Source organism: Rhinoderma darwinii, chromosome 4, assembly GCF_050947455.1.
Source record: "Rhinoderma darwinii isolate aRhiDar2 chromosome 4, aRhiDar2.hap1, whole genome shotgun sequence".
In the NCBI taxonomy this organism is placed as follows: Eukaryota; Metazoa; Chordata; class Amphibia; order Anura; family Rhinodermatidae; genus Rhinoderma; species Rhinoderma darwinii.
The window spans coordinates 338,984,695-339,001,140 of NC_134690.1; the positions used below are offsets into that span (position 1 = coordinate 338,984,695).

Consider the following 16,446-nt stretch of genomic DNA (forward strand, 5'->3'; position numbering starts at 1 on the left):
GATTGCGGGGATACCACATATGTGTAGTTTTTAATTTATTTTTACACTTTTACTAAATAAAACTTTTTTTTATGGGTACCTTTTATTAATTTTTATTTCACATTAAATATTTTTTCAGTCCCACTAGGGAACTTCACTATGTAATCTTTAGATATAATGCTTTGGTATACTTAGTATACCAAAGCATTATTGCCTGTCAGTGTAAAACTGCCTCTGGCACGGCCTCTGGCACGCAGTGAAAATGTGTATCGGCGGTCATTAAGGGGTTAAAGTGTATCATTATGTACGTACGTACGTACGTACGTACGTACGTACATACAGTTAGGTCCAGAATTATTTGGACAGTGACACAATCTTCATGATTTGGGCTCTGCATGCCACCACATTGGATTTGAAATGAAACAACTGAGATCCAATTGAAGTGTAGACTTTCAGGTTTAATTCAAGGGGTTGAACAAAAATATCCTGTGAAACGTTTAGGAATTGCAGCCATTTTTCTACACGGCCCCTCACTTCAGGGGCTCAAAAGTAATGGACAAATTAACATTACCATAAATAAAATGTTTTTTTTTTAATACTTTGTAGAGAATCCTTTGCAGGCAATGACTGTCTGAAGTCTGGAACCCATGGACATCACCAAATGCTGGGTTTCCTCCTTTGTGACGCTTTGCCAGGCCTTTACTGCAGCTGTCTTCACTTGTTGCTTGTTTGTGGGTCTTTCTGCCTTAAGTTTTGTCTTAACCCCTTTAGGACGCAGCCTGTTTTGGCCTTGTGGCACAGCCGATTTTTTCAAATCTGACATGTGTCACTTTATGTGGTAATAACTCCGGAATGCTTTTACCTATCCAAGCGATTCTGAGATTGTTTTCTTGTGAAATATTGTACTTTATGATAGTGGAAAAATGTGGTCGATAAATTCAATATTTATTCGTGAAAAACAACAAAATTTAGAGAAAATTTGCAAAAATTTAAATTTTTCTAAATTTAAATGTATCTGCTTGTAAAACAGATAGTAATACCACATAAAATAGTCACTAGTTACCATTTCCCATATGTGTACTTTATATTTGCATAGTTTTTTGAACATTCTTTTACTTTTCTAGGACGTTACAAGGCTTAGAAATTTAGCAGCAATTTCACATTTTCAAGCAAATTTTAAAAGGCTATTTTTACAGGGGCCAGTTCAGTTCTAAAGTGGTTTTGAGGGCCTATATTAGAATCCCCCAATAAATCACCCCATTTTAAAAACTGCACCCCTCAAAGTATTTAAAACAGCATTCAGAAAGTATTTTAACCCTTTAAGCGTTTCACAGGAAATAAAGCAATGTAGAGGGGAAATTTACACATTTCTCTTTTTTTTGCCGAAATTCATTTGTAATAAAAAAAATTGTGTAACACAGTTGAGAAATACAACTCAATATTTATTGCCCAGGTCATGCAGTTTTTAGGAATATCCCACATGTGGCCCTAGTGCCCTAATGGATCAAAACACCGGCCTCAGAAGCAAAGGAGCACCTAGTGGATTTTGGGGCCTGCTTATTTTTAGATTATATTGTAGGCACCATGTCGAGTTTGAAGAGGTCTTGTGGTGCCAAAACAGTGAAAACTCCCCAAAAGTGACCCCATTTTAGAAACTAGACCCCTCAAGGAATTTTTCTAGGGGTATAGTTAGCACTTTGACCCCACAGGTATTTTGCTATATTTATTGGAGTTAGTCTGTGAAAATGAAAATCTACTTTTTTTCTGAAATAAGACATTTTTAATATTTACAAGGAATAAAGAAGAAAATGCACCCCAACATTTGTAAAGCATCTTCTCCCGATTATGGAAATACCCCATATGTGGTAATAAACTGCTGTTTGGACCCACGGCAGCGCTCAGAAGGGAGGGAGCGCCATTTGGATTTTGGAGCACAGATTTTGCTGGATTGGTTTTTAGTGCCATGTCGCGATTGCAACGCCCTGGAGGGAATAAAATAGTGGAAACACCCCAAAAGTGACCCCATTTGGGAAACTACACCCCTCAAGGAAATTTTCTAGTGGTATAGTAAGCATTTATACCACACAGGTCTTTTGCAGAATTTAGTAGAATTAGGCCGTGAAAATAAATATAAACATTTTTGTCCACTAAAATGTTGAATTTTTTCATTTTCACAAGGGATAAAGGAGAAAAAGTCGCCCTAAATTTGTAACGCAATCTCTCCCGAGTATGACAATACCCCACATGTGGTAATAATTTTTTTTTTTAATAGAAGTTAATTTACTTTTGCAGGACTGATCCTTTTTTGCTTTTCCATTTTAGTTTTTCACTCCCCACCTTCCAAACGCCATAACTTTTTTATTTTTCCATGAATCGAGCGGTGTGAGGGCTTATTTTTGGCAGGACGAGCTGTAGTTTTTATTGGTACCATTTTTTGGTATATGCTAATTTTTTATCACTTTGTATTACATTTTATTTAGAGCTTTGGTGGCCAAAAACAGTGATTTTGGCGTTTTAAATTCTTTATTTCTTACGGCGTTCATAATGCGCTATAAATGACAATTTTACTTTATTCTGCGGGTCGGTACGAGGACGGCGATACCATATGTATATCTTTTTTTATGTTTTGCAGCGTTTGCACAATAAAATCACTTCTTTATAAAATAATTTATTTTCTGTGTCACCATATTCTCAGAGCCGTAACTTTTTTATTTTTCAGTCAAAAAAGCTGTGTAAGGGCTTGTTTTTTGTGTGACGGGTTGTAGTTTTTATTGGTACTATTTTCGGGTACATGCGACTTTTTGATCACTTTTTATTCTATATTTTGGGAGGGGTGGTGACCAAAAAAATAGTGATTTTGGCATTGTTTTTAGTTTGTTTGTTATGCGGCGTTCACCGTGCGGTAAAAATAACATTATAGTTTTATAGATTGGGTCGTTACGAACGCGGTGATACCAAATATGTGTACTGTTTTTTAACGGTTTCATTTTTTCCATATAATAAGAGACTTATTATAGGAAAAAAAATCTTTTATTTTTACACTTTTGTAAAACATTTTTATTAACTTTTTTTTTAATTTTTTCTTTACTCTTTACACTTTTTTTTTTTACATGCAGCTCTGATCGCTGCTAGAATACAGTACACTACCTAGGTAGTGTAATGTATTCCAACTGTCAGTGTGACGTCACAGTCACTCTGACAGTTAGTCTACGAGGACCAGCCAGAGGCTGATCCTCATAGGCTTGCATACATGGCAGACCCGGAGGTCGTTGTCTGGCCCACGGGTGCCATCACAAGCATCAGCAGCCCCCACAATTGCATGGGGGCTGCTGATGTGCTACAAATCCCCTACATGCGGAGATCGCAATCGAGCCCTGCATGGAATGGGGTAATTGCCGAAATCAGCGGCAATGAGCCGCTGATCGGCAACAGTGGAGTGTTAGCTGTCAGGGACAGCTGGCCTCCCGGTTCCCGATGCACACTGTCGCCGACACTGTCACAGACACTGTCATCGACAGTGTGCATCGCGAATGGCAGTTACGTCTTGTCACTCTGACAGGAAGTCTATCAGGAGGCTGATCCTGATAGGCTTCCGTACATGGCAGACACGGAGGCCATTACTTGGCCTCCGATCTCCATGTTAGCCATCTGCAAACCTCACGATTTCATCGTGAGGTCTGCCGATGAGCTAGAAACCCCTGAATGCGGTGATTGCAATTGATCACCGCAATCAAGGGATTAATTGCCGAAATCAGCGGAAATAAGCCGCTGATCGGCATACAGTGGAGTATCAGCAGTCAGGGACAGCTGGCCTCCCGGTTCCCGGTGCACACTGTCGCCGACTGTGTACACCAGGAACCACGCAGTAACTGTACGTCCCTGTGCGCTAAGACACTGGCCACATGGACGTACAGTTGCGTCCTGGTGCGCCTAGGGGTTAAGCAAGTGAAATGCATGCTCGATCGGGTTGAGATCTGGTGAATGACTTGGCCATTGCAGAATATTCCACTTCTTTCGCAGTATGTATTGCGTAATTGTCCATCTGTACTGTGAGGCGACGTCCAATCAACCTTGCTGCATTTGGTTGAATCTGAGCAGAAAGTATATTCCTGAACACTTCAGCATTAATCCGGCTGCTTCTGTCTTCAGTCACATCATCAATAAACACTAGTGACCGAGTGCCTTTGGCAGCCATGCATGCCCATGCCATCACACTGCCTCCACCATGTTTTACCGAGGATGTGGTGTGCTTTGGATCATGAGCCGTTCCAAGACTTCTCCATACTTTCTTCCTCCTGTCATTCTAGGAGAGTGTTCTTTACTTGGGTAGATGTTGTGAAGGGGTTTCTCTTTACCATGGAAAGGATTTTGCGATCATCCACCACTGTTGTCTTCCGTGGACGTCCAGGCCTTTTGGCGTTCACGAGATTACCAGTGCGCTCTTTTTTTTTCAAGAATGTACCAAACTGTTGATTTGGCCACTCCTAAAATTTGTGCTCTCTCTCTGGTGGATTTCTTCATATTTTTCAGCCTAACGATAGTCTGTTTCACTTGCATTGAGAGCTCCTTTGACCTCATGTTGTGGGTTCACAGCAACAGCTTCCAAATGCAAATGCCACACCTGGAATCAACTACAGGCCTTTTACTGCTTAATTGATGATGGATTAATGAGGGAATAGCCCATGCAGCCCATTAAATAGCTTTTGAGATAATTGTCCAATTATCTTTGGTCCCTTGAAAAAGAGGCAGCTACATATTAAAGAGCTGTAATTCCTGAACCCTTCCTCAACTTAGGATGTGAATACCCTCAAATTAAAGCTGAGAGTCTGCACTTTAAGCTAATATTGATTATATAACTATATATTGAATAGGTTTTGGTAAACAGCTAAAATGCCAAAACATTTGTCACTGTCCAAATAATTCTGGACCTAACTGTACGTTGTGTTGTTGGCAGTTTTCTACATTCCTTCTTTTACATTCAAGACCTGCAAGTTCAGAGCTCAGTGGGCATTCCCTGTGAAGTCTGTGTATTTGTGTCTCGTCTCCCTCCCGCGTTCACACTGCCCTAGCTGTACAATCTGAGATTTCTGGGAGAAAATTTAGCTCAGAAGTCTCCTTGGGGATGTATAACATGCTGAACGTGAATAATACTGATCTACACTGGTATTCAGGAATAGGTTAGCAAAATGGAGAGGTAGGGGAATAATACATGACTCGCAGGATTAGACTACACACAGGGTTTGTTTCCAGTTAGTAACCACGAAGTAGCAGTAGCTGCATAAACCCGGCACACAGTCTGTATAGGAGCTACAGATGTAGCCAAGTTTATCTTGCCTCTGATAACTTGCTGCAGCATGACATCACACAACAAAAACTATTGAAATGTCATTGAAAAAGTCAAGTTAAAGTTTCTTGCCACTGTGTATTTAATGTGTTAAAGAGGCCCTGTCACCAGATTTTGCAACCCCTACACAATCCACCACTTTTTTATTTTTTGTCAATGTAGCTGTATGAGGACTTGTTTTTTTGCATGACGAGTTGTATATTTTAATAATGTTCATACATTTATTTTTTTGGGGGATGGAAAAAACAGCAATTCCGCCATTGTTTTCTGATCACAGTGCGATATAAATGACATGATAACTTTATTCTGTGGGACGTTGCGATTATGGTGCTACCAAATTTATATTGTATTTTTATGTGTATTTTCACAATAAAAACACTGAGAAAAATGTGTTTTTGTGTTGCTGCATTCAAAAGGCTATAATATTTTTATTTTTTCATCGACGGAGCAGTATAATGGCTTGTTTTTTGCAGGACTATTCGTAGTTTCCATTGGTATCATTTTGGGGTACATACCACTTTATGATCACTTTTCATTCTGTTTTTTTTAAAGGCGGGATCAATTTTGCCATTGTTTATTTTTTTTTACAGTGTTCACCTCACGGGATAAATAATTTGTGTATTTTACCATACAGGTCATCACAGATGTGGCAATACCAATTACGCATAGTTTTATTTCCCATTAATAAAGGTCTGTGTATGGGAGAAAAGTGTTTGTTTGTTTTTTGTGTTTTTTTTCATAAATTTTTTGTTTTTTGAACTTTATATTTAGTCCCAGTACAGAGTAATTATATCCCTGCCAACTACTAGGGTCTTCTAGTCGTTCTTTTAGTCCCAGTACAGGTCTTGAATATGCGATCCTTTGATCACTTCTTTATTACATTGCAATAATTCTGTATTGCAATGTGTTATGCCTATCAGTTTTAGGGTATGTTCACACGGCCTATTTACGGACGTAATTCGGGCGTTTTTGCCCCGATTTACGCCCGAAAATAGCGCCTCAATAGCGCTGACAAACATCTGCCCATTGAAAGCAATGGGCAGACGTTTGTCTGTTCACACGAGGCGTATATTTACGCGCCGCGGTCAAATGACGGCGCGTAAATAGACGCCCGCGTCAAAGAAGTGACCTGTCACTTCTTTGGCCGTAATTGGAGCCGTTCTTCATTCACTCCAATGAATAGCAGCGCCAATTACGGCCGTAATTGACGCGGCGTTCAAGCGCCTGCACATGCCGGTACGGCTGAAATTACGGGGATGTTTTCAGGCTGAAACATCCCCGTAATTTCAGCCGTAACGGACGCACTCGTGTGAACATACGCTTACACTGACAGGTAGCCTATTAGGCACTGACGAATTATATGGCAGACCCGGGGGCCTTATGTACATGCCAACACATTTGCAGTTTGTGATCGCGTCGCCAGTGCCACCAACGGTGTGACAGAGGGAGCAATATTCACCATGATATCTATGGAGGTTAAACGGCCAGGACCGGAGTTATGTTCCATCCTGTTCAAACCGTTAGAGTGTGGTGTCTGTATTATAAAGCCAGCATCCGCAAGTGATGGGGCTGTTACTATTATGGCAGTTTGATAGAAATTAGATTGATGGTTCATGCATTCAGAGATTTCCTGAACTGAACAAAAAAAACAAAACATCTCAACAACAGTGCTTCTGAGATATGGCAATCTTTAAACTCAAGGCCACTCAAGGCCACATGAGCATGGAGCCAGGTAGAGGGCTCTTTGCCCCTTACTTGTTGCAATTGGTAAGGTTCCCAACTTATAGTCCACCACCAATACTGTGTTCCACCACCACCACCGGAGTGTAAAGCACTACGGCTGCTACACTCGGTTTTGTCACTGTTTCTACTTCAACCAATAAATATTACATATATATATATATGTTCTATGCATTTAGAGTGGTTAAATTATGGAATGTCCTACTCCAAAAGCAGTGATGGCAGATACAATGGCCGCATGCTAAAAAGCCGGATGCTTATCTAATGACAAATGGCATTCAGGGTTATAACTAATATACCAATGAATGTTGTATATTTAATTGGAGAAAGGATGAACTTGATGGACGTGTCTTTTTTTTTCAACCAAAATAACAATGTAATTATGTTCTATGATAAAAGCTGTATTCACCAATAAATCACCAGATACTCTTGATGTTTTCATCAGAATATAGCTATTTTCTACTGTATATTGTGTATTTGCTTCTATCGCATTGTAAATGTCTCTTGTGCACATGCCCAGAACCAGAGAGCACCAAGTGTCTATATACTTCTGCCAGCTTTATGTTACTACTATTATCACTACTGTTGCCATCTTGAAGATACTCCTTTTATCTCTCTGGGTAGTTTTGTTGTGAAAATAAGGAAGCTCCCTTGGAGACTATTGCTGCAAACACAATGAATAGTGACTGTAATGCAATTAGAAATCTAAACATAGCATAAAGTAGAAAGAGTGTTAGGCTCTGTTCACACCTCCGTTGTGCTGTTCCGTTGTTCTGCTCCGTCAGACTTTAATAGGTTTTGTCAGCTTCCATCAGGGTGTCCGTGATTTTACCGGAGTCAATAGCGCAATAACCCCACATGTAAACGCGTCAAAAACACTAGCGTTTATGCAAACCGTTTTTTAAAGTCCAAGCGTTTTTGATGCGTTTTTTACGTGGGAATTAGGCGCGTTTCACGCAAGCGTAAAAAAATTGCGTCATATGCACGACAATGCGTTTTTCCCATTGATGTCAGTGGGAAGCTTAAAGCAAAAGCGGCAAAAACACGTCAAATACACACCGTGTGAACAAGGCCTAAACCTACTGTGATTCAATATTGTTACAAAATAAAATAAAAAACTATCCTGGAGGTGAATACTTTTATAGGCAGTCGATAACTGTGTTCATACACCCCCACAAATATAACATATACATAAACATATTTGAAATTGTCTGTATAGGTATTCATAGTCCTATGAAGGTCATTATCTTTAGTATGTCTGGCTTTCAAGTAATATAAAATGGATGACTAAGAAAAGCGAAACAATTAAATTACATTAATAGATATTTTTTTCTATGCCAGTGTTCCTACTTTGACCCCCAATTTCTGGACGTACCCATCACGCGGGAGCAAATGAATCACTATCGGATGATTGCTGAAAATTCTCACAGTGAACTGGCTGCCCTCCATGTAAAATATGAAACTACACAATCAGAGGTAAATATTTCCATAGTAAATTATATTTTTATTTTTGGCTGCATTTTTCAAAATGGATGTATGTAGAAAAACTGGTCCCACAGAAAAACCCTTTTTTGTGGCTAGAGTTAATGGTGGGGCCCCCCCTGCAGTACACAAAAATCTGTGTCACTCTGGCCTGTGTTATTTATTTTACTTCACTGAATTACTTGTGTGTCCTTCTTCTATTCTCTTCAGAAGCCAGCTGGGCCCAGTGATCACATCACATGACACTTCCTGTCTATATCATGACATGTTATCTGGGTGAGTGTAAGATGGTGCAGCTAAAAACATCTTTAGAATGGGTCTTACGATGTTCTGTGCCGACGGTCATTTTTTTTACGCGCCACTGTCAAAAGGCGGCGCGTAAAAAAGACGTCCGCGTCAAAGAAGTGCCTGTCACTTCTTCAGACGTAAATGGAGCCGTTTTCTATGGACTCCATAGAAAAACAGCTCCAATTACATCCGTAATGGACGCAGAGAAAGACGCCTGCACATGCCTTTACGGCTGAAATTACGGAGCTGTTTTCTCCTGAAAACAGCACCGTAATTTCAGCCGTAACAGACGCTGCCGTGTGAACATACCCTCAGGGCTTAAAATATCAGGGGAAATAGCCCCAATACATATGTGTCCGCCCAAAAAAAAGTGTGTATATGAGACAGCATAGCATATCTATAGCACTACGACCCTATAAACTATGGATAGGATTAGATACAGTGGCTCAGCAGACAGTATCACACATGATAAGATACAGTGGCTAAGCAGACAGTATCACACATGATAGGATTAGATACAGTGGCTGAGCAGAAAGTATCACACATGATAGGATTAGATACACAGCTCAGCAGACAGTATCACACATGATAGGCTTAGATACAGAGCTCAGTAGAAAGTATCACACATGATAGGATTAGATACAGTGGCTCAGCAGACAGTATCACACATGATAGGATTAGATACAGTGGCTCAGCAGACAGTATCACACATGATAGGATTAGATACAGTGGCTCAGCAGACTATCACACATGATAGGATTAGATACAGTGGCTCAGCAGACAGTACCACACATGATAGGATTAGATACAGTGGCTCAGCAGACAGTATCACACATGATAGGATTAGATATAGTGGCTCAGCAGACAGTATCACACATGATAGGATTAGATACAGTGGCTGAGCAGACAGTATCACACATGATTGGATTAGATATAGGGCCCAGCAGACAGTATCACACATGATCGGATTAGATATAGGGCCCAGCAGACAGTATCACACATGATCGGATTAGATACAGTGGCTCAGCAGACAGTATCACACATGATAGGATTAGATACAGCGGCTCGGAAGGCAGTATCACACATGATAGGATTAGATACAGCGGCTCAGCAGACAGTATCACACATTATAGGATTAGAGATAGGGCCCAGCAGACAGTATCACACATGATAGGATTAGATACAGTGGCTCAGCAGACAGTATCACACATGATAGGATTAGATACAGTGGCTCAGGAGACAGTATCACACATGATAGGATTAGATACAGTGGCTCACAGACAGTATCACACATGATTGGATTAGATATAGGGCCCAGCAGACAGTATCACACATGATAGGATTAGATACAGGGCTCAGCAGACAGTATCACACATGATAGGATTAGATACAGGGCCCAGCTCGCTGACATTGTGGCTCCAGCGTTGGAACCAGGAAAGGTAAGAATAATAATTTTGCTTCTTTATGTGTTACGGATTATTTTTGTGTGTTTGTGTTTTTTGACAGGTTCGGTTGTTGGACTTCGGATTCGAGGACTTCAATGACGGTGTTTTTTTTATTCTCAATAAAATGGTTAATAAGGGTTGTGTTTTTTTATTTCAATAAAATATTTTTTCTATGTGCTTGTATCTTTTTAAACTTTATTATCACCGCCTTAGTAATGGCCGCTGGCTGATTGACAACCTCCATTACTAAGGCGGGGCTTAATGTTAGCAGGTGCAGAGGCTACCACTAACACCCCATTATTACCCCGGTACCCACCGCCACCAGGGGTACTGGGAAGAGCCGGGTACGAACCAGTACCCGACCATCTGCAGTGACGGGCAGGCACCGAGGCGGCCGCAGGCTGGTAGTATTAGGCTGGGGAAGGCCAAAAACAGTGGCACCTACCACCCTGGTAATGCTGCCTGCTGCTGCTGTGTTGTATCTGGATGGTTATGAAAATTGGGGGGAGACTCGACATCGTTCTATCCAATTATTATTTTTTTTTAATTACGTGGGGTCCCCCCCATTTTTCATAACCAGCCAGATACAATAAAGCAGCAGCAGCCTAGCATTACCAGGGTGGGAAGGGCCACTGTATCTGGCCTTTCCCCTCCTGATGCTACCAGCCTGCGGCCGCCCCAGTGGCCGACCATCACTACAGATGGTCAGGTACTGGATCGTACCCGGCTCTTCCCAGCACCCCTGGTGGCGGTGGGTATCAGGGTAATAATGGGGGTTAGTGTTGGCCTCTGCATCGGCTAACACTAAGCCCCGCCTTAGCAATAGATGCTGTCAATCAGCCGGCAGCCATTACTAAGGCGGTAGTAATATAGTTTAAAAAAAAACAGACATAGAAAAAATATTTTATTGAAATAAAAAAAAAAACCCACACAACCCTCATTAACCATTTTATTGATAATAAAAAAAAAATGCTGTCATCGAAGTAGTCCTGGAATCCGCCGTAGTCCAACGACCGAACCTGGAAGAAAACACACAAAAAAAAACGATTAGTAACACATGTGTTAGGCTTAGATACAGGGCCCATGTGTGATACTGTCTGTGGGACCCTGCATCTAAGCCTACCACAAGGTAGGCTTAGATACAGGGTCCAGCAGACAGTAATCTTATACAGTATAAGATTACTGTGTGCTGGGGTCCTGTATCTAAACCTACAGCGTGGTAGGCTTATATACAGGGCCCATCAGACAGGATCACACATGGGCCATGTATCTAAGCCTACCATGTGATTGGCTTAGATACAGGGCCCAGCAGACAGGATCACACAATCTGTGATCCTGTCTCATGGGCTCCCTAAGCCTGCTACATCATAGGCTTAGGGGTTGTGCAGTCCCTAAACATTGATGGCCTATCCACAGGATAGGCCATCAATAGCTGATGTGTCGGGGTCCGTCTCCCGGGACCCGCCACTCAGCTGTTTTGAAGGGGCCGCAGCACTCGTACGAGAGCTGCTTCCCCTTCATTTCACTACTCGCTCACACTGTGAATCGCCGACACGGATTCACAGTGTGACCGGAATGAAGTGACCGGAATGAAGGGGAGCAGCTCTCGTACGAGTGCTGCAGCCCCTTCAAAACAGCTGATTGGCGGGTCCCGGGAGTCGGACCCCGCCAGTCAGGGCTAATCTTACCTTCCTCTTCAGCCGCGGCGGTAGTTGTCGTCTCGATGCTGTACGCGGCGCATAGCGCTGCGACGTCATGCGCTGCGCACAGCGCTTGACGTCAGGACCTCCGCTGCGATCCGGAACCAGGACGGTAAGTACACTCTGTTACTATAGTAACGGGCCCGCGGCCCGAGTTGCTACAGTAACTTTTTATTGATGTGGTGCGGGGGGGCCGTGGGCCCCCCTGGCTTCGGGGCCCGGTCGCAATTGCGACCGCTGCAACCCCTATAGCTACGCCAGTGGTGTCATCTGCCAAGACCCATCTGTGCGAGTTCTCTGCTACACCTCATGTCTGTCTGGACTCTGCTGCATGTCTGTGTGGTGGTCTATCTGGACGACATCCTGATCTACTCACCAGATCTGATGACGCAACGCAAGCATGTTCGCCAAGTCCTGTTGTGGTTAAGGGGAAACCACCTATATGCTAAACTCGAAAAGCGTGTGTTCGAGAGGAACTCTCTGCCCTTCCTGGGTTACATTGTCTCCGATCGTGGACTCAACATGGATCCAGAGAAGGTGAAGTCCGTCTTAGAACGGCCACGTCCACAGGGCCTTTGGGCTATACAACGATTTTTGGGATTCGCATACTTCTGCCGGCAATTTATCCCGAACTTCTCGTCTCTGACTGCTCCAATCTCTGCTCTCACAAAGAAGGGGGTGAATGCCAAGGGATGGCCTCCGGAGGCAGAGTCAGCATTTACCAGCCTCGAGCACCTTCACCTTCACCTCAGCCTCAGTTCTTCATCATCCTGACGCGTCTCGACAGTTCTTTCCAGAGGTTGATGCGTCTTATGTTGGTGCTGGAGCACTGCTGTTTCAAAGAAACTCCAAGGGTAAGATGGTGGCTTCTTCTCCAAATTATTCTCTCCTGCAGAGCGCAACTACTCCTACTCCATCGAGGATCGGGAGTTGCTGACCGTCAAGTTAGCCTTAGGGGAGTGGAGACACTTGATGGAGGGCGCTATTCATCCTATCATTATTTAAACGGATCACAAGAATCTCACGTACCTACAGTCTGCACAACGATTAAATCCTCGCCAAGCCAGATGGTCGCTGTTTTTCGCCCGATTCCAATTCCTGCTCCACTTCTGACCTGCAGACAAAAATGTGAGGGCTGATGCTCTGTCTCATTAATTTGAAACTAATGACTCTGAGGAAATTTCTCAGAGTCTACCCATTGCAAACCTTCTGGTCTGCTCCTACCCCTGCCTATGCCTAATACCCCTTGGCAACATATCGCTATGGACTTTATTACAGACCTTGCTTTTTCAGCTGGATGTACTACGGTTTGGGTAGTGGTGGATGTTATCTCTAAAACGCCACATTTCGTCCCTTTGACATGCCTTCCGTCTGTTCCTCGTCTGGCAAATCTATTCCTTCTGCACATCTTTCGCCTGCACAGACTACATCTGCATATTGTCTCGGATCGGGTTGTACAGTTCACGTCCAAATTCTGGAGAGCCCTGTGCAATCTGCTAGATGTGAAACTGGACTTCTCTTCTGCCTATCACCCACAGTCTAATGGCCAAATGGAGAGAACTAATCAAATATTAGAGAATTCCCTTCGCTATTTTGTTTCTGCCCAACATGTCAATTGGGTACAACTTCTGCTTTGGGCAGAATTCTCTTACAATAACCAAACAAGTGAGTCTACTGCCTCTTCTCCTTTCTACATTGTGTACAGTCAACCTCTACGAGTCCCTCTTTCTGTGCCAGCCATAACTCAAGTACCGGCAGCTAATACTTAATTTGGGACTTTCATTCTCATCTGGCAGCAAACCAAGTCTGCAATCCTTTAGTCAGTGGATTGCATGAAAAGGCATGCCGATAGAAACAGAAAGGATCCTCCTCAATTTTCTCCTGGAGTCAAGGTCTGGTTATCCTCAAGAAACATTCGTCTCACGATGCCTTTTTACAAATTCGCTCCTAAATTCCTCGGTCCTTTCGAAGACCTGCAATGAATAAACCCTGTGTCCTATAAGCTTCTGCTGCCACCTACTCTCAGGATTCCCAACTCGTTCCATGTGTCCCTCCTTAAGCCTGTGGTTCTGAACCGCTTCAGTAAATCTCCTAGTTCTGCAGTTGCTCCCAGCGGTTCTTCTGACGTCTTTGAGGTGTAGGAGATTCTGGACTACAAGAAAGTGGGAGGAGGGATTTTCTATCTGGTGGACTGGAAAGGGTTTGGTCATGAGCAGAGGTCTTGGGAGCCAGCAGAAAACCTTACCCTCATTAAAAAATTCCTCTTACACCCAAGAGTGTTGAGTACTGTAACGGCCGTGGTCACGGACCGCCGAAGTCCCTCACCTTCCGATGACTGTGACCACAGACCTCTGGCTTCTCTCCAGCGTCTCCCTCCCCAGAGACACCAGCACACGTGGCCGTCCTGCTCTGTGGTGCATGCTCGTTCCCGGCCTTAAAGGGCCAGCGCACGCACATGCAAAGACTTACCCAATTATCCCCTTGACTATAAAAAGGGCTCTACCCTTCCACTTCTTTGCTGAGCGTTGTTGTTGTTGTCTACCAATGTTGGTATTGAAAATGGTCCCTTAGTTGTATCCTGCTCCAAGTGTTCCCGTATCCTTCTTTCCGTATCCTGTTGCTATATTTGTTCCTAAACATAAGCCTATTGTTTGAGTCGTGTGGTATCATCTGCGACGTGTGGTGTCATCTGCCATGTCTGGTGTCATCTGCCATGTCTGGTGTCATCTGCCTTGACTGGTCTCATCTGCCACACCAAGAACCATCTGTGCCGAGGTCTCTGGTACGCCTCGTGTCTGTCTGGACCCTTACTTGTACTAAAGACTTTTTGCATAGACTGTTGTTTGGTCAGCTGCCTCTCCGCTATGGCAGAGTGGCCTAGTGGGTCCACATACCCCAGGACCGTGAAACCCAACAGACAGTATCTCACATGACAGGCTAAGATACAGGGCCCCCAGCAGACAGTATCCACAATATTATACTTATCCAGACACCGCTCCTGAGTTGAAGCCTCTTCACAACCAGCCAGTTTGTTATCTGCGCTATGCATGCAATGTCATGGCGCAGGAGCCAGCTCGGAAGTGAAGAGGACCCCACAGGAGCGGGGAGGTAATGTACATGAAGTGATGGAGGCGACAAATGCAGGGCCTGAGACACAGGGCATGGGTCCCACTTGCCTCGCCCAAAGGACAGCCCTGCAATTGTTCCCTTATTGCAAGAGGACAGCATTTTCACAGATACAGACTTATACACAAATTTGGACACCCTTTGCAAAATATCATATTTATGTTGATTTTCTAAGTGAAAAGACATTTTATGTCGATATAGCAGTGTGTCTCCTCCCTAGTTACTATTTTAAGGTCCTGTATGTCATCAGAGGGTCTCTTCAAGTGGCCTTTATAGAATAGCCTCTGCATCAAAAGGTTGTGTATGATCTTGGCTTAATGCCAGGATCACACACACACAATTTTGATACAGTTTTTGGTGCAGTCTTTGGCTCAGAAGTGGAGCCAAAAGGAAGAGAAGGTATAAAGAAAAAACTGATGCATCTCCTTTTTTTGTGTCTACTCCTGTGTTTGGTTAAAAAAAATGGAGCCAAAAACTGCATCAAAAGTTTGTGTTTAATCCTGGCCTAACTCTGCAAGCAGAAAGTGCTAACATGGTCTCCAGCAACAATCAGCAGCAGACTTCCAGACATCTACATGTAGCAAAACCCCTTTCTCCTGTTTTTAAGCTGAGGAAACTCCCTCATTGCTAGTGAATAACAAACATCCCAACAATTTGGCAATTTGCCCCAGGCAGTTGAGCTGTAATTGGGAGGGGCAGGGGTTAATGCCTACAAAACGGTATTTACTGACCAGCTTTGACTACAACATTGCATCTTCTTGTGAGGTGTTTTTCTTTTTCTAAACCCTATAAGGGCACGTTCAGACATGGCAGAATTTTTCCGCTGCAAATGTTGCTGCAGATTCGCGGCAATTACGCAACGAATCTGCAGCAACGTTTGCATATTTGTCAGGTAATTCAGACGTTGCGGATATCACAGCGGACTTGCCGTAGATTTCAGTTTTGCATTGCAAAGATAGAAATCTGCAGTGAAATTCCGCTGCTTCTCCGTACAAAAATGAACTAAGTTACCTAAAAAGGTATAGAAACCAATGAAAAAAACGTCTGCTGCAGATTTCCACTGCGGACTGTCCGCAGCGGAATTCAACAGCCATTCTGCCACGTCTGAATGTGCCCTTACTGTGCAATATTCAGAGTATAATGAAAAGTAGATCACATATATCAGAGATAGTATTAGATATAGTAAAAATGGTTAGATTATCACTAAGAAAATAACCTAAATATTATTTACCTTTATTGTAATCAACATATATTGTATAAACTATTTTATAATACAGTGAATTTGTGCATGAAATAAAAATCTTCAACCAGGTAATATAAGCAGTCCTTATCCTGTGCGTAT

At 42.9% G+C, this 16,446-nt stretch overlaps 1 protein-coding gene across 2 annotated transcripts in view; it reads left to right on the top strand.

Annotated features, from left to right (window-relative positions):
- CCDC170 (coiled-coil domain containing 170) overlaps positions 1-16,446 on the top strand; it is a 151,210-nt gene that overhangs the window by 32,834 nt on the left and 101,930 nt on the right. For both annotated transcript variants that reach the window (XM_075862870.1, XM_075862871.1), the window contains exon 4: positions 8,405-8,539. In XM_075862870.1, coding sequence (XP_075718985.1) covers positions 8,405-8,539 — 135 coding nt within the window. The remainder of the gene's footprint in view (positions 1-8,404; positions 8,540-16,446) is intronic.